Source organism: Scophthalmus maximus, chromosome 20 (assembly GCF_022379125.1).
Source record: "Scophthalmus maximus strain ysfricsl-2021 chromosome 20, ASM2237912v1, whole genome shotgun sequence".
NCBI lineage: Eukaryota > Metazoa > Chordata > Actinopteri > Pleuronectiformes > Scophthalmidae > Scophthalmus > Scophthalmus maximus.
In genome coordinates this window covers 5,837,501-5,865,079 of record NC_061534.1, presented here as the reverse complement: position 1 = coordinate 5,865,079, position 27,579 = coordinate 5,837,501, and the positions used below count along the sequence as shown (strand labels likewise).

Below are 27,579 nucleotides of genomic sequence, written 5' to 3'. Positions count from 1 at the left end.
CAATTTCACACTGCTGGTCAACAGAAGTACCACAATTAAAGTTCAATCTATCCATGGCCCTCAGGTCCAAGTTTGGTCCTAGGACTGATATTTATTTATTTTCTCAGACGATACTGTAACTACTTGGATTCATAATCTATAGTCTGTTTGTATGTATAGTAATGATAATAATAATGCCTTTTTAGAAATGTTCTGAAGCTGAGCTGCTGAGTGAGACAGGTCTCATTCAATAGGTGATAGATATAGATAAAGATTTCTAAAAAGGTTTTATTTGAAAACAATGACCACATATTATCGATCTAAACAGTCATTTTGTCTGAAAATACATTCAAACTTCTAACATCTTTTAGTCTGGACTGGACCCTGCAGAATAACATGGATAGATTTGACTTTTAAGAACTTTTATTTTGTTACTTCTGCTGACTGGCAATGTAAATTTGCATATTAATTAAAATACTTATTCTCACCGCATTTAGCTTTAACATTTAGATGTAACTCTTTTATTTTGTAAATATGACTATGTTTGGGCAGCCTTAGGAGCTCAACGCACTGCAACTTAAGAAAACACACGCAACTGGACAAAACAAATTCTCAACACAACCGAACAGACGTAAGTTGCAGTGCGTCGAGCTCTCTGGGCCTCGATGCAAATTTTATTGTGGTAAATCTGGTTCAAATAAAAAGTGGCTTTAAGGAAGTCGCACCACTTTGAATGTGATGAAATGTTGTTGTTAATTGCACCTCTTTACAAACGACAACCCATAATTGACCTGTTCCTTTAGAGACTCGATGTCTGGGAACCTGGCAAACGGGAGGTGGGAGGAGTTTAAAATGAACGTGATCAACTTGGCTGAACACACAAAGAAATGAGCGTCAGAAACGCCATCGGCTTGAAATTCGAAGAGACAGACGCCCACGTCGTCCCTCCTCAGTGATAAAAGTTTCTCCACTGAATTAGAAATGATGCACAAAACCTCCTGTAGAGTTCAGTAGAGGCCTTTCACAGGATGAACTGTCTATTGGGCAGGGTCTGTTTTTTAATAGAATGCTGGAATTGGCTACGCGATTATTAACAGTGGTTTCTCTGTGCTCGCACTCAAAGTGTGTTTCCCTGTCCCTCTTCCCGACAGGAAGAATGCGGCAAAAAAGTTTGGCTACGACATCGTTGTGTAATGGGAGTGAATCTCTGTTCTATCTGAGGTAAGGAACTAGCTGTAATTATTTATTGTTTATTATTTATCATACATATTTTGGAATGTGACTTATCAAGAAACCCATTTTGAATATAAATTATCTGTATACTTTTGTATAGTGGGCAAGTGGGCAAAATTGCCATAATTCAATTTAAATATATATATACTGTATATATATATATATATATATTTATTTTTTTTGACCAAAACATTTAATAAATCAAAACATCAAACTCCCTGAAGTGCAGTACTCAAACAAAATATATATTTGCATTAAGTATCTCATAAAAAAAAACTTGCAAAACACAGTTTTGCACTCCCAACATTGCGCCATAGCGCCACAGGAGGTCAAAAATTCCACAGGCTCCACCTTTAAGTCACAGATTGCTTTTCACATAAAATCTGTGAGCGTCTAAATGTGAATGGAATTGAATTGAGCAATGGAATTTTTAAAGTCACTATTTTATCACTAGCTAAAAAACAATAACTCTCTCATTCTCATCCAGATCCACCATGACCTTGTGGCCAGTGACACCGCGGAGCTTCCGTAAGTTCTCCTCTGCACTGAGCTTCACAGTCCAGTTTGTTTAGGAAAGGAATCTTGGAAAAATGGAATCAGGTTTTCTCTTCTGCCACGAGGCCGGACTTGTCACTACGACTGACTGAACTGATTAACTGAAGTTTTGACTGTGACGGTCCACTAGGTGGCGACGCCCTGACCACGCTGACTGTAGACTACATGCTGTTGAACTGTGTTTTAATGGGTTGGTAGTGGCACAACTTCAAGTACTGGTGCAACTATGTTTTCATATGTTTGTATATATTTGCTATATATTTTGACATAAGTGTAAACTTTAATTTCTTCAAAATGTAATTTAAAATCCTGAAGGACAAATAACTGGTGACGTTTCGAGAGTGAAGATCCATATCAGAGAGTTGTCTCTAGATTTCCTCTCAGTCGTCCGTCCTGTTTTGTTTTGTACACCACTGACTGAATTATTGTTTTTTTTTAAAATGTTAACTATTGATAACCACAAGCTTGGTCGTCCTTTTTCTAAAGTGATGAGTCACAATGACAAAAGAGCGAAGACAACACACCGTTCTCTGACCGACTTTCATCATTTCGTTTGCGTCAGTGATGTGAGATTAATTTTGCCTGAAAAAATGGAAACAATGACTGGTAGGTAGAACCATCACTCATCCTGAGAGAGAGATAGAAAGATGCTTGTAAAACACACTGACCAAGAGGAAACACACTAACTATTTTTTATTTCAACCACCGAGAATGTTCCGTCGACCGACCGAAACCTTAGGCACACACACACACACCTCCTCAGATCCTGTTCTGCTTCATTTTAAAACACCTATGACAGATCGACGTGAGCTGGATTCTTTCCTTTGGCTCCATTATTCTTTATAAATAGCCTGTATTGTTATTTTTAGTGGCCTTTTGTTACTTTGTCTACTGATGCTGATTATTTATCATGGTAGGGTTGTTGTTTTTTTTTACTTCTCTATATATAACAAATGTGGTGCAAGCTACAGTAAGTCTGAGAAATAAGAATGTATTTCTTCATCCACATCCCTGCAGTTTTCAAGGACGCCAATTCTTATGGTTTATTGAAATGTGAACGTTTTTAATCACATAGGCAGAAGACAATGTTGCTTCTAGTCAGTTTGGGCAATTTTACTAACGGGTTTTAAATATATATACGACTGCATTAAATGTGTATGGTCTCCAGCTTTCAAATGAAATGTGCAATATCCTCAACAAGCCAGGGATTTATGAATAACAAAACTGTATAAATGCCACATAACCTGCATAAATAAAGTCTGTTACTGACATTGTCAAGTTTGTTTTCCTTTGGTCTGCACGTCGGGGGGGGGGGGGGGGGGGGAATCAGGTGAGATTACTGCAGGAGAGGTGAAGAAAGTTTTGTTAATATCAAGAATTATTAGATGAAAAAGACTTAAATTGAGAATTGATTTCCCATTTGTCAATTTATGACTGGTTTGTTTTACAGTTACAGTGTCACAGAGTTCTGCTGTATTCTGCTGTCAGTGTGTATTAACGGTGAAAACAACTGATGACGACTGTCAGTCTGTTTGTGTGTGTCGTGCGTGCACACCAAAACATGAGGCGCTGCCTGTTCAGACTTTGTGGCTGTAGTGTTAAGTTAACAGGGAGCAAGTCAGAAATCTCAAATCAGGCGTGACCGGTGAGGAGCATTTTGTTTTTATATGATGAGGCGATCTGTATCTGTTTGAACAAAGAACAGGAAGGGTCTGCCCTGAAGGTGACGCCATGACGACACCTGTTTTCCTATTAATGAGCAGACTTTGCATGTTTGTTTTGCAGGAGGAGCACATTGAAATCATGGGGGAAAGGCTGGTGGTATTTTGGCACGATAGATTATTAAAGGGAAACTCGACTGCACAATGCGTCTTGTTTAATAACCGCGCGGAGCAATGTTCAGTCTCTAAACACAAATGTTTCTGTTGCTGTGGACTTTTCACAGTCTCACTAAGTAACCATGGTGACGTCATCAAGGGTGTTTCAGCTTGGGCTCAGAGGCCGAAGATTTTTAGCATATATAGCCAGTGTTACAAACTGCGGCTACTGACATTTAAAAATCAGTCTGCGTTTAAGGTGGCTACGTGGTTTGTTAAAAAAGCCATTTTGTAGGTTTGAGTTTAGCATTTTGACCAAGGGGCGGGTCTGACTGAGAGCTCGCCCACTGCGCGTCCACCTACACCTGCAACCATGCACCGATTTTTAACGGCACTAGCCGTCAATCACCCTTTCTTTGCTTGACCCGTACATGGGACTAATCGTCAGGATATGTAATGCGGATCTGGACCACTGCATCCATTTGCAGTGTACCAGTTGATATACTTCATATTTCTGTCCTGATTACACTGATGATTTTTAAACCACTCCCATTTATGTTTGACAAGCTAAAAAATAACTTTTTCTGGTGTTTAAAAAAAAATAAAAATCTAATAGTTGGTAATTTTGTCTCCCAGAAGTGACAGCACTTTTTTTTTTTAATGTTTTGACACAATGCACTATACAGGTCTGACAATGCTGCAATTCTTATGTGAGAGTAAATTGGTCTAATTTCAAAAGTGTTGTACAGTTCATGTGCCACTAGTGTGAATGTTTATTTTCTGACAAGGATGTTTTGAAGCCAACGTGGGAGGAGGAGACTATACGTAGTAAAAGTTATTTATAGTTTGTCACGCCCTGAACGCAACATGTATTCTCACCACACCTGCGGCATGTGCAACCAGCGTACTACGAGTCAGTGCGTTTTATAGATTTTATGGACAGTGGAATAAATGTAGACGTGCAGTACTGCCATTATCAACCCTGTGTTCATATTCACTACACAGTGTAGAATAAGACCAAGAGTGAGTATTTGCAATGTCTTCTATCGGTGTAATGTAATTGGCTGCTTTGACTTTGGGAACTGTACATAATCTGTATCGTTTTGCTCCAGAGCTTGAGCCTCAGAAAGAATAACAAAAAAACTGCAAACCTTAGTTATTAAAAAAAAGTGAAAAGTGTCTTTCTCTCCACGTAGCCCAACTTTAACTGGCTGCAGGCATGTTTGACACGTGTACCTGCAGGGAGAACTGCTTTATGATTTTCCTGCATGAGTCCGGTTTAAACTACAAAAGACGCTGCCGGGTTGAGGAGGCATTGTTCACCGCAGCGTCGCCTTATTTTCGGATGTACAGCCAGTTTAAACACAAGGAAGAAGCAATGCCGTCAGACGAGTCGCTCAAAGAAACCGGCCTCTCAAACCGGTCAGGCCGCATTGTCTGTATACCCGTGAGGTTCAAACTGAGCAGGCTGGCCGCTGGCGAAGAAAGAAAAATATTACTGCAGAGTGTAGTCTGCCTTTATGTGTGTTTGAATAGGGCTTATAATGACTTCTCCCCTTTTTTTCCCATACAGGTGTGGTAGAGCAGTTACCTGGCATCTCTGAAATATGAACCTTTTATATTCATGCAGTAGCATTTTAATCTTTCTTGGTTCCTATGCATATGCTGTGGTTGCATTAAAAACGCTTGATTCACCCCAATGTTGCCAAACCTTTAATTTTGCTTTTTGATCGTTATCCAATCTTTTGTTCAAAGAGTATAAACAATTCTCTTCACATGCACTTAAGTGCAAAAGTTTACTTTTCACCTTGTTTTGTCTCCTCTCAAACAAGCAAAACAACAAGAATTAATTTCAAGGAAAGAGAGACTCTGACGTGTGTCATTCCGAAAAAACATTTAATGAACAGCTCCCTGTGATCACAGAGCCACGGGGAACAACATTGATCAGTTCACGATGCTTCTCCACAAATTGGCCACGATTGTAAAGTGCATAAGAAAACAGTATTTACATAAAGAAAAAAAAAAAATAGAAGATGCATTAGCCAATGAACGCGGGAGGATAAAGAAGATAACTTTCCCTTAGAGAAAAATGACTATTTACAAATGGAGTTCAGCATCATTTGCACAGTGTAAACAGACAAACGTCTGCTTCCACAGGTCGGCTAGGGTTTAGTAAACAGAAATCCCTCACGTTTTCTCGTCCCCCTGCAGTAGTCGTCACATCTTTCACGACGACGGGCCTTATGCTGCACGGCCTGAGGCTCGCGCCTCTGATGATGATTTTTGATGATATTAAAACATCATAAGGCCCATAATGAGCGCCATCCCATTGCCACGACCCCGTGACCCCTCACTTAAAACATTCAACATTTGATTATTTCTTATAGATTTGACGCCTTCCCGTGTTACCGACCCATACACACTGCCGAAACACTGCAATACATCAATTCTGCTTCGCCTGTAGTTTACAGCTATTTCATTATTATAAGTATTTGATCTCTTGATACCACTAAAATATTCATTTATGGTGACTTCAAAGTACTTCAAGGTATTTGTTATTGCAATACTACTGGATAGTAGATGATTAGATTAGATATAGGCTGGTGACTGCCCATACAGTCATTGTGCTATTACCATGACTTCTTCCACCCTCAGTTGCTTGTGTCAGTAGACATGTCCATCATTCCATTATTTTTTTTCCTCCCCTCGCTCGTGTCCAGATGTGGTCCTCAGAGGTCGGCATCATAGGGTCTGCCGCCGTAGGAGGTGTTGGCGGACGGGACCGCGGGGCTCTTGGCCCTGGGGAAGGACACGTCGTCGTCCATGGAGTCCCTGGAGTACGGGACGCTGCTGGCGATGCTCCTGGGCCGGTCCAGCCTCGGCACGTCGATGGGCCTCGGCGGCGGTTTCTGCGCAAAGCGCGGGCCCATGACCTCGTCCACGCGCCGCTCGCCTCGGTTCTTCCCGCCGCAGCAGCGGCAGATGCCGATGAACATGACGAAGCCGGCCAGGATTTCGAATATCCCGCCGATGTAGCCCAGGATGATGCAGTAGCCGACGCGCACGTCTATGGTGGGCGACACCGACGCGATGTCGTTGAGGATGTGCGTGTACCAGGCGATGGGTATGATGGTCATGACGCCCGAGAGGAAGATGAGCAGGCCGCCCAGGCCGGCCAGCAGCCAGTTGGGACGGTCTCTCCAGCAGCGGACCCCCGGGATGGCCACGGCCAGCCCGATCAGGGTCACGATGAGCGAGGCGACCATCAGGCCCTGGGCGATCTCGATGATCTCGTGGTTGAAGTACGTGGTGTCCTGCAGGTTGCACTCCTTCCGCTCGGAGGACGTGGTGGTCCTGCAGATGTCCCAGATGCCCTGCTCGATGTACTCGGTGGACGGCGTGTTGGGGATGTTGTTGAGGGTCCTCCAGTTGGGGGCCACGGTGGCCGTCAGGTCCAGGATCCAGCCGCAGGGGGACAGGACCATCCCGAAGATCAGGATGCCCGGCGTGCGCAAGGATAAGCGGATCCACTCCTCCGCGGATCGCCTCGGCATGGTTGCTGCTGCTGCTGCTGCTGCTGCTGTTGTTGAGTGATCTAAATCCCAAAGCGAGTGTAGTAACTCAAACGAGGGTGACAGGGTTTTGACAGCGGCACCAACAGCTGCTCTTAAAAACAAGTCCGACTGAAACCTGCGAGTGGGCGTGGCTTTGGCCTCCTACCTGTGCGCCTCACATGGGACGGGACAGGTGCGACTTTCAGAGCTGTTTCCTCTTCAGTGATGAAGAGAGGGGGAGAGAGCAGAGTTTCGACCGGGGTTTCTATCATGCAAATGTGTGATACGTGATAAGGAACAATAAAAAAAACAGGAAATCCTCCCTTAAAATCATCATCCCTGCTTAGGTTTATAGACATGAAGTTCCATATTTATTTGTTGTTTTTGTTTTGTTAACTTTTTAAATCATATACGGATTCTAGGATTTTAAAAAAAGGTTGTGTAAATGAGTCCACAGAAATGAAACGTGTGTTTGCTCAAAGAGGCTGCAGCGGTTTCTCCACATTTTCAGCTTTTGTTGAGGAAAAAAATGAAAGACAGTTTAGTTTTTTGTGAGAACACAGCAACTATGGTGAATGGCATGAAGGCTTGTGGGACATTATTAAATCTATGATTGTATAGACTTATATTAGGCTATACTTTCCAATTTTGGAGAACTTTGTTTCTATCAAGTCAGAGATTTGAAACTTCTTTGACTCTGTGGGAACCATTTTTGATAAGAATGTAGTTCTGCAGGACATTTGACAACAGCTCAAATACCGGCCTGCCTCTTTGCATTCTCTTTGACTTGTTCCCGGCACACACATTTCTATCTTTATATCTCTTTCCGGCTACCGCTGCTCTCTCTCTGAGGTTTCCTCTCAGGTCAGTCGGACCGACCCGTGAAAGATTATTCACAAACATTATCAAAGTCTCGTCTCTTGATGGTGACGCTGCTCATTAGTGATGTTGAAACCAACAGCTCTCATCAAGCCCACACACCGACCCTGAGTGAAACTCACACTATAGCATCACCTTCATCAACCCCATTAGAGCAGATGATGATGGGTTTATTTCCTAAACTCGCCACTTCTCTGCTTCCCAGCGCCAACGCCCGTCCACCATTCAACTCGATTTTTTGACACCGACGTGGCAAGTTTTGTGATTTATTGCTATACGTGGGGAGTCACCACATCTATAGAAACACACCTTCGACTGAGATGAACTGCTCATTCCAGAGAGGAAGGATGAGACATTGACTTTCATGCAAGATGTGTTCAGTGCACCGGCAACTGCAACTACACGTTTGTAGCCATGCGCCCTCAGGATCAGCTATAAGTTACCATGGTGGCTGTTATTGCACATTTTGTCCATGTAGAAGTTATGGGCATAGAACCAATTCTCAGACCTTTTTTTTGTTTTTGTTGTTGTGGTTAAGAGAATTGTTCTTCGGGCCTAGTTTAAACTTTGCCACACAAAGAACCGCTGGAAGAGGTATGAGAGGTATGTCAACCAACCGACCAGGCATACTCATCCGCTGACACCACAGCCTTTTTTAAAAAATCTCCTCCCCGAGCGAATAGGAAAGTTGTTCACGTGTCACATGTGATCAGCTGAACCGGTTGTGGCAGATGTGCATGGACATGTAAACGACACGGGGTCAGTATTGCATATTAATTGTATGTTTTTACGTTTAATCGCCCTATTGGTGCAGATACCACGACCACGCCAATCACGACACTATTACAATTACTTCCATGGCCCAGTTGTACTTTCAGGTTAAATGAATGACACTGTTAGTGTCCTAACACAATGTGCCTTTGGTAGGTTGACTTGACTTCCACTGACCAATGAGTTTGGCCTTCAAGCCGAGATTTTGACTTTTAAAGCAGCAGTCGGCAGTTAAAACAAATCTTTCCTGCCCTTTTTGAACATAATCTCTGGAAAAGCACTGTTCAGTGCTTTAACTGTAATAGTTTTCCAAGCTCTCCCATGATTTTTTTTCAAGACATTCATAATCTTTAAACCAATTTAAGGGAGAAATAATACTGTCTGCAGTCTTAGATTTCTAAATAGATGTTTGCGGCTTGGGTTTCCTACTGAAGACAGGAAAACACCAATTTAGGCAACAGGATGCAGCTTCAGTGGAGCAAAGGAAGAGACAAAAACCAGTGTGGTAACTAACATTCCCAGACTGAGTCATCTATCAGTCACTCAAACACACCTTGCATAAAAATCTCATCTAGTTTATCAATTGAAAAAAAAATATATTATTCGTTTATACGTACATTATTAGACAGCCATTGAAAGCAGTGGAATTAGCCATTAAGCATTGTAAAACGTAGTCAAGGATGATTTATTTGGATATGCATTTTATTTTATTTTAGATATATGATTATAACACATACTAGTGAAGTGCGACATGAAGTCTGCACTCTATTGTAGAGTTTGCATGTCCTATACCTGTTGGACAGTATATTGTTGCATATAAACACGAACGAAAATACATCCTGTAATTATTCATCTTTACAATATAGAAGATGTTCTTTGTCATATGTGTTGGTTGCATCAGTTGTGGGACAGAGTTTGCCTGCAGAGGGACCAGTGTTTAACTTTCCTCATTACCAATCTTCTCCACTAGATGGCAGCACGCACCAAGTATCATCAAGGCCATATATCCTACACACGATTATAGTTTTTTCGATTATGTGAAAAAAACAGGCACACAACATTGCAGAAGTTCGGGTTCCCTAAGGATAAACATTTTGACATTTTTTTTGGAAGGTGTAGCCCACTCTTATTTAATAAAAAAAAACGTAAACTATACATTTGTGTTAAAAATATTGCTTGATTTGAGATATTTAGTCTGAAATGCCCCATAAAGCCTGCAGTGATAGTGAAGATGTTTGGTGGGATCCCTGTTAACCTGACCGGAAGTTCGGGTTCCCTGACAGGAAGTCGTCGGCGGTGTGTTGTTGTTGCTAGTGGGGACTGTTGTGTTGTGAAAATGGCGACGCCTCGTCGCTCCTCTCAGCAGCAGCAGCCGAGCTCCCTGCTGTCCTCCCCGCCCCGCGGCTCCTCTCGCCCCGGCACCCCTCCCGGCTCCCCGCCGGCACTCGCCGACGATGCCGCCCCGCTTCCTCCGCGCGTAGGCGCGATGGAGTACGCGGCGGACGGCGAGGAAAGCCCGGCCTCTCCCACCACCGCCAACTCTCCATCTCTGGCCCTCACCACCACCGCCACCAGGAGCAGCAGCAGCACCACCAGCAGCAGTAGCAGCAGCAGCGTTAGCTCCCCGACCACCACCGAGGGTAGCGGCACCAGCCCTGCCTCTACGCCCGAGTCGGGCAGCGGTAACCCGGGCAGCAGCAGCAGCGGCAGCGGCAGCCCTGGTGGCGGCGGCGGTGCAAACGGTGCGTTTAGGGAGCTGTTCGAAGCCTGTCGCACCGGGGACGTTTCGAGGGTGAAGAAACTTGTGGATGTGGTGAATGTGAACGCCAAAGACATGGCAGGACGCAAGTCGACACCCCTGCATTTCGCCGCAGGTAACAACAAACAACAACAACGATTAAAACATGGAAAATTCAAAATTGAATAAGCAAAAGTGCCGTTTTCAGACTGTTTGTCCAGTTGGAGGGATGCGTTCAGGGGCTGGAGGAGACCTGAAAGAAGTTAATAAACCCTGGGCACAAACTGTGTTTTATGACAATAGTTTTTCAAGGTGACACTGACAGACAAAGTAGGAAACACGTCTTGCCAGAAAAATTTCAAAAACATTTGATATATGTATGATTACAGTTCCCCTGTTGGACCTACTATTTTTTTTTCATACGAAAAGTTTTGATTTACGTTTTTGCATTTGTTTAGGTTGGTTCCAAATTACCTTGAAATTGTGCAACATCATATTCATAAATGTAACTATCCGGTAGCTGCAAGGGGCCCCCTCTGAGCGAACTGGCTTTTCAATATGCACTCGTCTTCAGATAATTTCAGGGAAAAAGAAGATCCATATACTCAGTGAGGTCTTTTGTCTGCACCGGATGAAGCATTGTCATTCAAGTTTTTCGTTTACAGCCAATTAAAACTGCTGAAATCATTTTAGAAAGTTTGCAGACATGCTTGCAACAAAACATCTACTAATGTCACGTAAAAAATGTCATATTTACACATTTTATTGGTTTAGTATATGCATGTGCTCCTGCCAAAATAGAGGTTATTCATCTCTGTAATGTAGAGAAGACTTAAATCAAAGAAGGAAAATGGTCGTGGTTATGAAAAGTGCACTTCACCTTCTCGGTTTTAGACTTGACTTTTTTATATTTCTTTCAATAGACAAAAAAGTAAAAAAGAAAAGAAGAAAAATGGGCCCATCTGTTTCACATCTCTGGCCTTCCTAATCCTCAGCAGCTTGAAAAAGATTCTAGTGAAGACGGAACGAGCGTCACATGCACAGCACATGCTTAACAAAAAACAAACAAACACAAATAATAAAACACAGAATTAGAATTAAGTATTGATTCTCATCATGAACGAGGAATTAAATAACGAAACTACAAGCACCGCAGAAGTCAAACAAGACAAAAAGCATAAGAATCCGTAATAATAGACAGTATTAATAAATTGCTTATTTTGAATGTTATTTTATCACTCCGGCTTTTTGACTGTTCTGCTCATCTCTTGCTCATGTCTCAGGTTTTGGCCGGAGAGACGTGGTCGACCATTTACTTCAGACGGGCGCTAACGTGCACGCCAGGGACGACGGGGGTCTGATCCCGCTTCACAACGCCTGCTCCTTTGGTCACTCTGAGGTGAGACACGGGAACTCTGATTCTGTCATATGTCATAACTGCGTTGCTGTTAGTGATTCAGGCAAAGCCAGACAGAGAAAGCAAAAAGATTATACAGTGTAAACAATATAAATCTGCTCTGGTTGCCTTGTCCGGTCATCTGTTATCTGCTCTGCGCTTTGTCAGGAGGCCAACTTCAAACTACAATGTGCACAGTCATCCTTCAGAAAAAAACAACCCTGAACTTTCATTTTCATTGCTTATTTGAAATTCTGCCCGTTTACGATGATGTTCTGGATTATCCATGACAGATGTGCCGAAGCTTTTTTTTCTTCTTCTTTTTTTGCGTCCTCTGACCATTAACCACAGTGATCAGTGCAGTGTTTACAGTTTCAGATGCTTTAGAGGCTTTCAGAGGCTTTGTTCGAGAGCACTTTGCAACGTCGTCAGAGAAGTGCTGTGCTAATGCCGTCGCCGTATGATCAGAGGGCCGATTAGTGTTGTGATGAGAGTAAAAAAACACCAAGTCCAAACTGATACCAGTCACTCAGCAACGACACAGCTGACCTTCCCAAAGCGGTCGTTCGTCTGGCTTTGTTTTTCCTGATTTAAATACTTGTTTGGCGTATGAGCCATTTTTTTTTTACTGCAGACAGTCTCTGCTGAAAATCAGACGCTTAAGCTCTTCAAGTTAGGAATGATTTGTTGGCTGAAGTAAAGGAGTATGTGGGCATCTTGTTCATGAGTTAGCAGTTTACTTCAGGTGACCAAAATATATATATAGCTGCATTTGTTATGTCCATATTGGAGTATAAAGGCTAATTTATGCTGCAAAGAGATTCGACCGTTTCAAAAGTTTTAACTGTCACTGCCCACAAACTTCCTTGAGTCCTTTACGTTGGCACGGTTGTTAAGCAAAAAACATTCCACTAGAGGGCAGCGCAGAGTCGGGAGTTTCTGACAACAACAAACGTGGCGACTGTGGACGAAGTTCATGATCTCAAGAAAGAGGCAAAAGCAGCCGCGATGTAAACAGCAGCGGTGGCGATGTTTGTAGTTTCTTACCAACTTGCAAAGTCTCAACCTAAAAAAGTCCCGCCATCGTTCAAATTTCTTCCTCGTGTCCTCTAGTCCCCTCGCTTGAGCTATTGGCTACACTGCCCCCCCACGATTTCCGGTGGTACTGCACTCCATTTCGTCCTATCGGAAAGCTCTCAGAAGACGGACTAAATGAACGCAGTGCGGACAGAAGGCTCCGTCCTTGTCTAACGTTGAGCGTAAATGAGCCTTAATGGAATGACAAGCATATTTTTTCAAATTAGAAATTGTTTTTGTCAAATAAGAAAGTTTTTATTCCTTGATCTACAGTAATGAACTCTCAACTTCAGGCCAAAATGTCAGCAATGGCGTCTAAAAGGTACAAATGAGAGTTATCTGAACTTGGTAGAGGTTTGATGATTTTTCCTGAATAAAGTCTAAAGTGCATGTTGCTCTCAGGTGGTGTCCTTGCTGCTGTGTCAGGGGGCCGACCCCAATGCTCGAGACAACTGGAACTACACGCCGCTGCACGAAGCTGCCATTAAAGGCAAGATAGACGTCTGTATAGGTAAGTGCACAAAAACACGCACAACAAAATATTGTGGGCCAAGTAAATATGTTTGAACGACTTTTATCTTGCACATGGTTTGAAAGATGTCAGACTATACTTTATTTGTTTGTGGTAATTGGAGGTCTCGCCTTTTCTTTTCTTAGTGTATTTTCCCATTAAGACTGAATTGGTCTGAATCGTGATGAGAACAGTAAACTTTGTGTCTGTGGGTGCAATAGCAGTCATCAGTTCCTTCTTGACGTTGCTTAAATTTGTTTTTATCACTTGTGGTTTTAGTGCTTTGGCTTTAAATAATAAAGTCTGTATTTGGTTTTTGAAGTAGAGTTTGTATTTGTGTGCACCTCTGTATTAAAAGGCCTCTGGCTGCCCACCCCATCCTTCAAAAGTCGCAACCCAGAGTTCTGTATAATAACACAGACATATTTAGAAACGGTAATAAACCACCCACTATGCTGTTATTTACCATTAGGCACAAAGCTGCAAATAACCTATAAATTGCAGTCACGGTGTTAGTGCTCACTCTGAAGCCCACACGGGGCCACAGAGGAGCATCGATTTCTTTCTCCCGCAATATATGAAAAGCCACCGACGAAGGTTTAATTTAAAAAGTGAGACAGCACCACGGGCTCAGTTCAAGATAGAGCATCAGCGGTAGCAGTTAATCTGTAAAAAAAAAAAACACAAGCTGAAGAACTGAGGGGGGCCGTGTTACTGATCCCCGAAGTAGACAAGATGCACCTTGGCGTGAAAAGCGTCAAGAGCAGTCAAGTTGTGTTGTAATCTTTACGATCGTAATGGAAAAGCATCGCTCAGTGTGAGTAACAATGAAAAAAATCGAACAAAAGGCCGCAATGATGGTCCGCGAGTGATGAGAGCAACAGGGAGGACAAGTTGCGTCAGTCATTTTTATTTCCGACGATCACTTTGCTACAAATTTCATCTTGTTGTCAAGGCTCGTGGCAGAGACTGATTCTTTCAATAATTTCGATTGACACAGCAATTGAGGTAACATAACTCATTTTTTGTTGTTGGCACACGTCTGTAGTTCCAATTGCTCTCACGTAATTCTAAGTATTATATTTAAATGGTCCTTAACCCTACAAACTGGTTCCTTTTAATTCAGAATAAAATGACGGCATACTGTGCGGTGATCAACTCAGGTTCAGAGATTCATCAGTGTCAGATTGAACATCCTGACATCCCTCAGTTGTCTGTTTGTTTTTTATCTCCGTACCAGTGTGTCGTTACCACATTATCAAAAAAATATTTGATCTTGAGTTGCACATGAAATTGATCGAAGAGAATTTGTAAAACTAATTTAGAGGTTTGACAACTTTTAAAATTTGTTTTGATCTTTAGTATTTTGTTGGCATGTTACCATGGCAACTTAGACCTTTTCATATTCTTCTCGGAAGCTCTGTGAATGTAATGTGCCCTTGAACGCCTCCCATCAAAATCACCCACTGCTTTGCCTTAGAAAGATGTTTTTTTAGCATCAAACTTGTAAAGTAAAGTAAAGTAAAACATATACATTTCTGTCACATTATAATTTGAGGACATATTGTTGTATTAATATTGTTTCATGTTCTCTGATTCCACCACTGACACTAAAACTAATACTCATCTTGTCATGTTTCCATGGAGCTCCTGTGTTTAAGTTCTTTGTACAAATTTTCATGAGTAAAGCTGAAGCACACTAATGGAGTGGGACGGTTTATTAAGCCGCGTTCATCAGGCTGAAACAAAAATAATAATGACTAAGTAATGTGCAGTAAATTGAGTTCGGTGAATCTGACTTTGAACATTGGTATACGAACAAACCTCCCAGAAAAAAAAAAGTGAGATTCAGGATGAGTATGAAAATGTTCCTGCCCGAAGCCCATTGTCTTGGAGTTACAATGATCAAGATTTGGGAGGAGCAGGTCATGCAAGAGGATGTGTCTGCTGCCAGGGGATTTTCCCCAAACACTCCACTAATTGTTTTGAGGCCACGTGTAGTTTGCTGGAGCTTCTGCAGCAGTGTAACGGTAAAGGACACAGGCTCTGATTGGCCCCAGTGAAGTGAGCACGACTGAGGTGCTGTCATGTCTGAGCACTTCCACTTCCAGAAAATACAGTTTAATCATATTTTCTGTAGCAAGAAGAAGATGATAAATGCGTCGCATTCTACCGAGTTCAAAAGATAAATATTTTCAGGTCACATATCCAATTTGTGGGATAATTTGAAAAGCTGACACCTGCGCTGCTCCCATCCTTTATTCGCTGCCCTCTGGCACAAATGGGAAACTGCAGTAGACATTTCCACACTTATCATTTTCTTGAAGTCCTGGATGTGAGCATCCCCGACTGCAGCAGGGGGGATACTGCATTTCTCTGCTTTAAACGGACAAAACACAAGGCAGTCCACGTTTATAGATCACGTTGGGCAAATTTTTACGTGTCTGCAAGTTTCTTTTTCATAGTCTACTGTACTGATCTGCAGCCAACAGATGCCTGGGATGAAGGAAAAGTGGGAAAACAAACATATGGCAGACGGATGAATAGTCCATGATTATGTTGCACAAATATGACGTGCAAAGAAACATAAATACTGTTTGCAAATCAAGTGGCAACCCACCGCGAATGTCAACCATTGGTGTGTGAACTGCCGCCATGAAGTTTAGCGTTTTTGCCAGCGCCATCTTGTTTTTTTTAACTGGGGGTGGGGCCCGACTGAGAGCTTGTCCACCTATACCTGCGACCTGCACCCATTGGATAGTAAAAGCTGTCAATCACATGGTATCCATGCCCTAATGCATCCCATGCTTTATTGTCTATTTTACTCTGAAATGAGACAATATTTTCCCAAAAGAACATCACGCTGTATTGGAGAATACTTGAAACTATAGATCGAGAACATCAACTCCTCAGGAAAATGTTTACTGAGGTTATAAATCTATTGAGAAGTAGAGTCATTTTCTCATAGACTTCTATAGAAACTGACTTCTTTTTTCAACCTGTGGAGTCGCCCTCTGCTGGTCATTCAATAGAATACAGGCTGTAGGCACTTCAGCTTTGTCTTCACTACGTCTATTTTCATACACAGTCCATCAATTCACAATTTAGAGTTTGACATTTTAAGTATTCAATTCTTTCTCTTTTTTCATTTTTTTATATCTTTTTTTCATGAATCAAAGGCGCGGTTAATTTTGATTTAACCAGGGAATTGACGTTATGAAATGCTGAGAATTTGCTGCGATGTGCAAACCCAGTACAAAAAGCTTTAAAAAAAACCAAAAATTCCCTGACGAGTCCAGAGGCTGAGGATTTTGATGCACGTCAACAAAAGTCCCATGACCCCCCAGTGGCTCATTTATTGGACAGAGGTTTGGTAGCGCGTCGTCCTGCCAGGTTGGAGATTTGGCAGCTGAACGAGAGTCGGATCAGCTCTGATTGGTCTGTAACTGGGGCTCCGCATCACGGAAGCGCGTGTTTAAATTTTTTTGGGACGTCATTACTTACTTGACCTGCATCTCTTCGAGCTCAAGGTCCAGAGAGAAAAAAACTCATCAACAAAAACTTGGGATAAGAAGATCTCGAAAATCCGAAAAGGCGGGCATTTTTTTTCTTTTGGCCCTGAGTTTGAAAACAATCGCCTCCAAAGAGATCGCGGTGCAGTGCACAGTTTAACTGTGACCTCACTTCTCCTCTGTTCAATTTTACTGCTTATAATTATGACCATAAACCCACGAGACTGCACACGTGTCTGGCATTTGTTCTCGCATTTGACATCAGTAGCATTGATGAGACGGAGCCAGGTTTCTTTTTCTTTCATCCTTTTTTTGGGGATTCATATTTTGTCTATTTTGATTAGGGTCCATTGTTTATCTATTTTGAATTCTTTATCTGCTGTATGACCTTCAAAGGATAAGCAATACAGTTAATTGGTGTATGGATCTTCTCTACTAAATCACAATTTCCCAAAACTCAAAATAACATGTCTTCTCTTGTTACGTTTGAGAAGCTGGAAGCAGGATGTGTCCTGCAGAAAATGGCTTTCCCCCCCTGTATATACGAATTAGGTATAAATAATAGTTGAAGCACTCCATAACATCTAAAAAACAGTTATAGGTTTTTCCCACAGATGAGAATTCGGACAGTGTTGTTGCAAACCGAGCAGAGGCAGATGCACATGAAAAGTAGTTTCCTTATCTTTATTATGTAAGAGGAGGTTTGACTTTTAGCCATGTCAGCGCCTCAAGCTCGAAATGTTGACTCAGGCAAAAAAACGCCAAAATGAAAATTTAAAACCAACTAGAAGAACATTTCCATTCAAAGGTGTTTGGACAGGCTGAACAAATACCTGGACAGTGCAGAGTTAATTCTGCTGTTTGCTCACAGACATTGCCGTCATGAGATAACTGTTGCAAATCTGACATTGTCCCGAAAACTAATCCTCTCCGAAAAGAGATTGAGCTTTTTCAGAGGAGGCTCTCTGGCAGTATTACAGACAAATAGGGCCCGGGGTGATCCGACCATGAGGAAAATGTTCATGTCAGTCCATATTGGTAATTTTTCACGATAAATGTCAAATCATCATTTCTTTCTACTGTAAAGAGAGATTTTACAGTACTGAGTTAAAGTTAAAGGAAACCAGACACTTAAATTATATTGAAATGTTTTATCAAGTCCCCTCAAATCACAAAATTATAAGTGACGATCGCAAATTTAACTTTTATTTGTACATATTTAATTTGATTGTATAGATTTTCCTTGCTGCTCTTCTCCCTGTACTTACAGTACTGGTATTTTAATTTGTTTTGTTATGCACCATAATGCTAAAGCCAATTCCATGTATGTGAAAACCTACTTAAACACGATTCTGATTCTGATTTTGAACTGAAAGATAAACTTGGTTACTTTATTAAACGAGTTTGTGTTTCTGTGTGGTTGTGCATCAGACTGTAACGTTTCTCTCAATAGGCACACCTCATATCTCTCACTTTTGTGTATCATTATGTATGCATATATATGTATGCATGTGAGCGTGAAAAAGAGAGAGAGAAATTGCTCGATTTGTGTGCGAGGGATTGATGGCGCAGAGCTAAATCTTTTTTTATTTTTAATTTTTTCCGAGGGCTGAGTGGGTGATTAACGTGTTCGTCAGTGCTGGCACAGGCACACGCATGTGCACATACGTGCGCACGTGCCCGGTTGTTGTCGTCTTCCCTCCGTCCCTGCAGGGGTCGTTGGGAGTGTACGCGAGTCAAAGGGCGCGATGCGAGGGAGCAGAGGAGTGACAGTTGTGCCCTCGACAGAGCTCATTCACAGGAAAGCAAAACTGAGCACTGGCGGAGTTTGTGGTTCAGCTCATACCTGTTTGGTAGTCACATGAGTCTCCCCTCCTCTCCTCTCCTCTCCGCCCTCTCATCACTGTCTCTTGTTTTGCCCCCCCTCCCCTCTTTCCACCCTCTGCTTCTCCCATCTCCCTCTGACTCTCACCCCACCCTCCCAACCTCCTCCCCTCCTCTCCTCACTCGTCTTGCGCTGCGCTGCATCGCTCAGTCAGTCGGAGAGGCGAGCGTCTCTCCACTCGCACCGCCTGCCCGTCTCGCCGCTGCTGCTGCTGCCGCCGCCGCTTCTTCTGCTGCTGCTCCCTGGAATAGCCGTTGCCTCTTCGTCTCTCCCTTCCCCGCTCATTTCTATTTATTTTTCTCAGCTCAACCACAGCCCCCCCCCCCCCCCCTCCTCTTGTTTCTCCGGCGGTGTGTTCTAGCGTAGCTGTTTCGCCGCTCTTGTTGTGACATGTCTGTTTACATCAGTAGCGTGGCTCGCGGGGCAGGGGCAGCCAGGGGCGGCCAAGAGAGCAGCGCTAGCAACAGAGGAGGAGCAGCCGGAGGAGGAGGTGGAGGGGAAGAGGAGAAATGTGAAGCAGGACTGGCAGAAGGGCTGCCTCGAGACAGATCCTTAGGAGGAGGAGAAACAGCGGGGGTAGCGGAGGAGCAAGTTGGGCAAAAAGGTCCAGGGCGAGCAGTGTACGGAGCAGGATGTGGTTCGGTAGCAGCAGCAGGAGGGGGCACAGGAGGAGGAGGACTGGGAGGAGGTGTGTGTCGGGGAGTTTGCATGTCAGTTCAGGAGCTCAGCTACTGTCTGTGTCTGCCCTGTTGTTGTACAGTGTTGCTGCAGCACGGAGCCGACCCCAACATCCGCAACACCGACGGCAAGTCCGCCCTGGACCTGGCCGAACCCTCCGCCAAGGCCGTGCTCACAGGTCAGTGTTCTGCCTCCGTATCTGTCTGCCCACAAGGCTGCACACACACTTCAGCGTACCTGTGTTTCCTTTGCGTTTTACCCTTGTGTGCACTGCACGCTGCTGCAGACGGCCGGAGTTTGTTTACATCCTCTTGTCTTTTCCCTCCAAGGCAGCACATTCCCACAGCTGCCTTCGCATCTTTTGTCCACAACTTTCAGACCAACATTCATTCCCCTTATTTTGTCAGCGGCTGCAGGCAGTGTCACCTTTTTTCCCCCGACACCGTCCGTCCATCACCCTTTTATGTTACTCCCCCTGTGCTCGCCAGGCTTGTTATTCAGTCTTCCTGCACACACATCGGCCACTACATCACATCTTCTTTGTTCTGCTCTCGACCGGACCTGTTTGTTTCTGTCTCTGCTCCCTTCTCATCTCTGTTCTGTTTTTTTCTTTTTCTTTGCCTCCAATTCTGGCCGAGGCAGAACTCATTGATCAGCTTCTCAATAAACAAGCTCTCTGTGTTGGATTCTGGTTTTCTTGCCTTTATTTTCCCTCCTTGCTTCCCCCCTTTCCTTCCTGTCGTGCTTACAAATAGAGTAACAACCAAAGCAACGACAGAGTAGACCCTTTTACTGAGCAGCTTTTACTGTAATACAGCAAAACCCCACAACCCACCACGCCACCATAATCATTATCATCATCATCATAATTGTCCCACAATTTCTAAGGCCAGTTCTGGTTCCCGTCTCTGAAATCGACTTGCATTCAAAGCTTTGATCGATCGATTTCTCCCTTTTGCCACCAAAATACTTGGGTACATATTTTATAACATTTCCCCACAAGAAAAACAGCTGAAGGACACAAGTGGAAAAAACCAACCGTAAACTCGTACGAGAGCTCTAGTGGCCAACATGGGACGTTAAAAGTTCGCAGTGAAACTAATTTACTGGTTCTTTTATTGTTACAAGCTCTTAAAAAGCAGCAGGATTCTTTATTACACCCGCGCGTTGGCAGGAATCCTTGTGTTCGCCTTTAATTGAGGATCTAATTAAAAGTACGTCCTTTAAATAAATTAGTTTTAGTATGTTGTTTTTGTGCAGGTACACATTAATTAGACAGCTGAAACACAAACATGTTTTCTTTTTTGTTCAGTACAGTTTTATGTTTTTTTTCGTTTTTCTCTGCTGATCAGCACTTTTCAATTTCACACAGTTGATTGAACTTCTTCGTGCCATATTGCACGTGTGTGTGTGTGTGTGTGTGTGTGTGTGTGTGTGTGTGTGTGTGTGTGTGTGTGTGTGTGTGTGTGTGTGTGTGTGTGTGTGTGTGTGTGTGTGTGTGTGTGTGTGTGTGTGTGTGTGTGTGTGTGTGTGTGTGTGTGTGTGTGTGTGTGTGTGCGCGCGCGCGTGTGCTGGCTCTTCAGATGGGAGGTCGAATGAATCGGTTCCTTTTGAACTGAATCGGTGTTGTTTTAGTTCGTAGTTGTGTGTGAGTACAGAGAACCATAAATCCAAATTTATGTATTCCCTGCCTCTCTCACTGTTTCTCTCTCCTTCGCCGGGTATGGTCGCTGGCCCTAAATCAGTTTTTTTCCCAGCACCACTTCTGTGTTTACACTGTGTTACATCATCGGTTCCCCTTGTTTGGCCTCTGCGGCGGCGAACGAGATAAACCCGGAGATACTACGGCGAAGGAGCTGTGTAGTGTCAAAACACGAGGGGGGGAATTTTTTCACCGCCCTGTGAAAAATTATTGTTGTCGCCAGCCAGAATTGAAATGAGGGTTCGCTCTGTGCCAGGATTATTGAACGCTGCCGCATGTGTTGCATTTAGCCCCCATTCACCTTGTCTCGGTGTCAGACCTCGCTGCGTGTTTTACAGTGCGGTTGTCGCAATTTATGAGCAGTAAAACTAAAAGATTAAGCATCGTAGTACTTTTAATTGCCCTGAGTTTATAAGTGTCGCACACTTAATCAAATGTGATTGTGTGTGTGTGTGTGTGTGTGTGTGTGTGTGTGCGCGTGTGCGCGTGTGCGTGTGTGTGTGTGTGTGGGGGGGGGGGGGGGGGGGGGGGGGGTAATGACTCAAGACGGCTAATAGTTTAACTGATTAAGTGATTAATTAAATCATTTTAGATCGTCTACTGAAATGTGCAAAAAGCCCATTAGAAGGTCACAAAACGATAAACACAGATGAGAGGACGGTGCGGTAGGACAAAGTGTGTATATTGTCTCACATTGTTCCAATGGGAGCAGATGTTAGTTTTTTTATATTAATGTAAAGGGCAACAATAAAACGTAAACGACAGCAAAATGTTCTCTCCCCACTTTCAGCATCAGCTGTTTCACACTGTTTTCGCCCACTGATGCGTTCAGGTGAAAATTAGCAGTTAACAGGGAAACTATCCATAACACCGGCTCCCCGACTCTCCACCCCATCACCGGTCTGTCTCTCTCTCTCTTTCTCTCTCTCTCTCTCTCTCTCACTCTCTCCCGCAGTGTTTGTTCCGTGTTCGGTGGTCCAGATCGGAGGAAGTTACAGGCGTCTTGTTAGCAACATGAATTATGCTTTTAATGGCCGGCACTAATTATCTAAACTACCGTCCTGTCACATTATCTGTTCACCGACTGCCACCACGGAGTGATTCTACCGCTCTACAGACAATTTCCAGTGATGCACTGATCTCATAGACGTGTTTTATTATCGCGTACGTGCGGTTTTTGTACAGGTGACATAGAATGTGAGCATTTGTCAAACCCCTTCAAGAGTGTTAATGTAAGCCCAAAGTATAATTACGGGTGGTTTGTGTTTGCTTCATGCTACACAGCGACACACCGAATGAGCCTCTTTCCCTCCCTGCCCCAATATGTTCTGTGTGTGCACGATTTAGAGGTTCTGCTCTTTTCTCCATTTCTGCCGCATTCCAGCACAGCTTTCAGCCTCAGTCTGTGGTGATGGAAGTTTATATTGACCCATAAATTAGCTCTACTGCTCTGCCACCTCCGACTAACTGCTCCCAGAAATGAATCTGTTCCCCTGTTGGCCGGGGACGTGGCGACGACAGACTTTGCTCCGAACAACAGTCACACTGATCAAATATACCTTTTGTTTTTTGTTGTTTTGTGAAGTTGTTCATCATGTAGTTTGTTGTCCCGATCATGGTGAACGTTAATGTAAGAACAGGGAAGAGCGGTGTCGATTGTCTTTCTTTCGTGTCTCCCCAGATACACCCCTGAACACACACTGCCGTGAAATCCTGCGGATTGTTGCTCCATTCTATTGCAAACACAATACACCACTAATCACACCACACCATGGGGCAAACATGCACAAATGTAATTCTCCCATGGTGTTTTTGATGACAAAAGCCTGTGCAATAAATAAGCTTGTACGGATGGATGCTGTACTTTATGTAGCATCATTGGTTGGGTGTGTTTTCAGACAGATTATGCTTTTTGCATTGGAATAGAAGTCAGGCTTCCCCTCCGAATTGGTACGTATAGGATTATCAGTCGCACAGCAAATAAGCAATTAAGTCTGATAGATATATCAGTTCTTCAAACCTAAAAAACCCCCAACAAAATACAATATCTTTGCATTGTGCCTTGTAGATGGAGAGAGATGCAAGTTAATTCTATTGATCCTTATCAAGTTTCAGAGGAGGGCATGGGTAGATTTGCAACGAGATTAGCCTATCTCTAAGTGGTCAGTGGCTCCTGGGGCTAAATTTGGATGGGCGGCAGCGCACAGCGTTTATCAGATGTGGGAGCTAGGTTCGTTTAGACCTGATTTATATTCCTGCGTCAAAGGCTAAGGAATGCTCCACGAATGTGCATTTGCGATCCAGCAAAGTCATATTCATCACCACCTCGAGGTACTGCCCTCTCTCTCTCTCTCACAAACTAAATGAGAATATACATTTTTGCTTACCCTTTAAAATGGGTTGTGCACAGTGCGCTCATGTACAGGTGATGAGCAACTACTGCTGAGCAAAATAATGACAATAGGATGATAGTGAATGCTAAAACAAAGGGAAGAGTAAGGAAGCGTTATCATGATATCTAAGAATGATGTGATTTCGCAGCAGCATCTATCTAAATAAACTAATAACATTAGCAACCGTAAGCTGCTGTTAATACCAGACCAAGTAGTAGCTGCAGCATGAAACACTCCTAAATTGACTCGAGAAACGTATGTTGTCATAAATTAATAAAAAACTTATTTTGCAATTTGACCATCTATATTAACAGCACAATGCAAATATTATGTTACAGCTCCAAATTTGAACAGTCACATTAGCCGTTGTTTAGACAGAAATTCCAGAAAATGTTCCAGAGTTTTCCGTTCACATATTAATGACACTGCAGGTCAGACACGCTCACAACAACAGGACATTTTCCAGAATATTCAGGCAAGGGGTGGCGCCTGGGTAGTCGCTCGCCGTGAATCTTCTGGAGATGGCCTCAGTTGTACATTTTCTGGAAATGTCACGATAGGGGAGATGATAGGGGATACATTTGCGGACCTTCAAGAGACATATGTTCTCCCTGTCCCCCATACCGAACCAGTTGAATCTCAGGAGCCCAGTTGTCCCAACACAACAGCCAACACGGGTCTTTTCAAAAGCTCCTGCACCAATGTGTGAGCGTTGTCCAAAGCCAGGAGCATCCCTTCAGCAGACTGCGGATAAGTGATGGAGAGAAGAATCATGCAGTAATGATGTGAGGTGCCCCAGAACAGCTAACTGAAGGAACAAAAAGGTTTTACCACAAGGATTTTTTCTTTACATCCGCCTTCACCTCCCTCGGTGTTTGATCTTCTTCTGGCCGGAAAAACTAGTGATTAGGACTCTTTAGTCAAGTTGCGTCCGTCCTTGACGACCATGTCTCGTCTCCACTCTCCACTGCCTTCCCTCGCCACCCATCAATTACGCCGCTGTTTAACGAGCTCGCAGATACAGCACGTACTCGGTTCACCCCTCATCCTCGCGCCGGCCTCTCGGTGTCACTCTCCTCTCCTTTGACACGTCATTCGTACTCTTTGTCCCCCCCGCTGTCTCCCGTCCATTGCAAGCTCTGTAACAGTCAGACATCTATTTCCCTCTGACATTTGTCATTTATCTTTTTCAGTTTCTCCTCACTTGAAATGTCTCAACCTCTTTTAAATCTCTGACAATCACACATTTCCTAGTGTTATATCAGTCAATGATTTACACTCGATGCATCACAGACCTTAAGCAACCTGGAGAAATTGTGCTTCACTCCCATTGTGGCTTTTGTCAGGTGAAGGCTGCTGATCAGCAGCACAGCCAAAATTGTATCGACCAATAATCAAGCCGTTTTTCCGAAAAGCTTTCTCTGTTGGAGGTTATTCACCTGGTTGTCTCTATTCAACTTTCGCTCTTTAAACTTGATTTTTATCTGTGTAGTTGCTCTTTTTGTCTCAAAAAAAGGTAACAAATGCTGTCAGTACTTTTCTATATGTGTGTGTGTGTATATATATATATATATATATATATATATATATATATATAAAAGTATTGACTGTTTTTAACAAAAATAAGAAGATGCAGTTTTATGCTGCAGACGCTGTTATTTCAGCCTCAAACTAGATGACAGAGTGAGTGACAGGTGTGTGGCTTCGACCCTTGAACCTCCGAGCGGGAGAAGTGCGGGACTTAACGGCACACTCATCACACAAAGGTGAAACGTTACCTGCTCTGTTGAGACTGAAAGTACTAACAGAATGAATCATATGAATCAATCAATCAATCATATAAAACTGACAAACTCAACGAATCCTCTCGTCTGAGAAGCTGAATGGGCATTTTTGCTTGACATTTTGTCATTGCAAATGGATTGTTAATCTTGTCGCAGTAAATTTGAGCCAATGAAGAAGTGGCTTGTCAACATTTTTTTTGCATATTTTGTTGCATTCTTTCTTTAAAAAAAAGAAAGGAAAAAAAGGCTGCATATCTCTGTTGCTTTGTTTGAAGTGATGTGAGGTGGTAGGCGTTGTGTGATGTTGAGTCTCTATTAGCTGACAATTAAACAAAAGTCTCATAGCAATAGTAGGTGGCTCTGGACATTATCTTGTTGTTTGTCTTCAGTGCACATCGCATCATTTACTTGCCGTAAACCGAACATCAGATATGGACGTTTGAAATGTCTCTTCCTGAAAGCCCATTGCTGGGGGACAATTATAAAAAAAAAAGAGGGAAAGGAAAAGAAGGATTATTCAGCCCTGTATGCATTATTGCTGCATAATTTTCTTAAAAAAGGGAGAGAAACACAGGGGAATAAATAGAGACAGAGGATAGACTAGAACACAGAGTGAGGAGAGAGTCCATTAGCTGCTATTAATTACCTCTGATTGGTATTCACACACTGGCTGCTTCTGAGCCTCAGAGAGATCAATTCTCCACGCTGGACTGTGGGCAACACGCACACACACACACACACACACACACACACACACACACACACACACACACACAGCTTATTATATATTACTTTGGCTTTCCTCCTTTTTAACTTTTGCCAACACTTTACACATAAACTCTGCGTCTGTAGCCTACAAAGACCTATTCTTTTTTCTACAGGAGTGCTCACATATGTGCCAGCATATTCCGGCTTTGTCATACTTGACACCAACAAGGCTCGATAGCCCTTCGATATGAAGCAGATCACCTTCGTTTAATTGCCCTTCCCCGCTCTTGACTCTTGATCACTGCCAGTGATTTGATAGACGTGTTGGACACTTTTGTCTTGTCGTCATTGATACGAACGCAGCATCATTCAACATCTTTTACTGCGTTCAGACGTTCACCGCAGTCTGGACATTTTCCCCGGAGGGGCTGTATGTGAGAAGGACAACGTCTGCTGTGTGACAATCTCCTGACGCGTTTTTGTTCCGGAAAATTCAAGTTCATATCCATCTGTCCCATTCTCGTGAACGCGATATCTGGTTAATTTCATGACATCTGGTACAATGTCCACTTGGACTGAACGATGAACTGACTGGCGGTCAAAAGATAACAGGTCACTGTGACCTCACAAAACACATTCTTGGGCCATAACTCAATAACCCATACTCGAACTACGACACAATTTTTGACACCTTTGTCTAATAGGATAAAATGATGAGGTGACGGCATTCTGCAGACGCCTTTTGTTAACAAACGTCTGCTCAAATCTGTAGAATTACTAAAAATAGCCGCTGTAAACACATTGACAGATGTGTTTCATTTATACGCTCATTTCCCCTCATTATTTTTCCTCGATGGATCCTGTTACTTTCACTAATGCAAGAACCCAGTTGTCCCACAAAAAATCAATTGTCTCGCCTTGTGAATTCTTCCCAGGATTAGACGAAGCACACGTGAACATTTTTTTCAGCATTAGATGCTGATCAATTTCCCGAACTGAGTAAAGAAAACATTAGTCTTATCTTAACGGACTGAGCGCTCGACCTTTGGCCGCACAGATGGATTTTAAACTGAGGACTTCAGAAGCGACTGAACTTGACATCACAGATTCTTAGGACTGGATTTTGTTGCCATGGATCGATCATCGTGTCTCTTTGTGATAGTTTGTCCTCAACGGTCTCTAGTATTTTGCAGTTATTTTAATTGACTCCTGAACAAGAAACCCCCTGACTGCTTGGCCCTTGGGACTTGGCGTGTTCAGTAATACATACATGACAACATGTCTTTCCCATGTGGTGATAGTTTATAGCTCTACGTCCAGTTGCATACTTGGTCTTCATCGTCTGGCTTTCGTCTGTCATGAAGGCAGTGTGTGAAGAACATAAAGAGGCAGAATTAAACAACTTGC

At 43.1% G+C, this 27,579-nt stretch overlaps 2 protein-coding genes across 3 annotated transcripts in view; one reads left to right on the top strand and one right to left on the bottom strand.

Annotated features, from left to right (window-relative positions):
* Nucleotides 1-5,461: 5,461 nt before the first annotated feature.
* Nucleotides 5,462-7,244, bottom strand: cldn23.1 (claudin 23.1). Its single transcript, XM_035607751.2, has one exon. It carries the CDS (start codon nt 7,136-7,138, stop codon nt 6,314-6,316), a length of 825 nt encoding a protein of 274 aa, XP_035463644.1. The 5' UTR covers nt 7,139-7,244; the 3' UTR covers nt 5,462-6,313.
* A 2,736-nt stretch (nt 7,245-9,980) lies between these two features.
* Nucleotides 9,981-27,579, top strand: part of tnksa (tankyrase, TRF1-interacting ankyrin-related ADP-ribose polymerase a) — a 63,919-nt gene continuing 46,320 nt past the window's right edge. Inside the window, exons 1-4 of one of the 2 annotated variants that reach the window (XM_035607749.2) lie at nt 9,981-10,662; nt 11,810-11,925; nt 13,402-13,510; nt 19,668-19,763. In XM_035607749.2, the coding sequence (XP_035463642.2) occupies nt 10,020-10,662; nt 11,810-11,925; nt 13,402-13,510; nt 19,668-19,763 (964 nt within the window). In that variant the 5' untranslated portion in view covers nt 9,981-10,019. The remainder of the gene's footprint in view (nt 10,663-11,809; nt 11,926-13,401; nt 13,511-19,667; nt 19,764-27,579) is intronic. The other variant, XM_035607750.2, reaches the window with a different exon arrangement.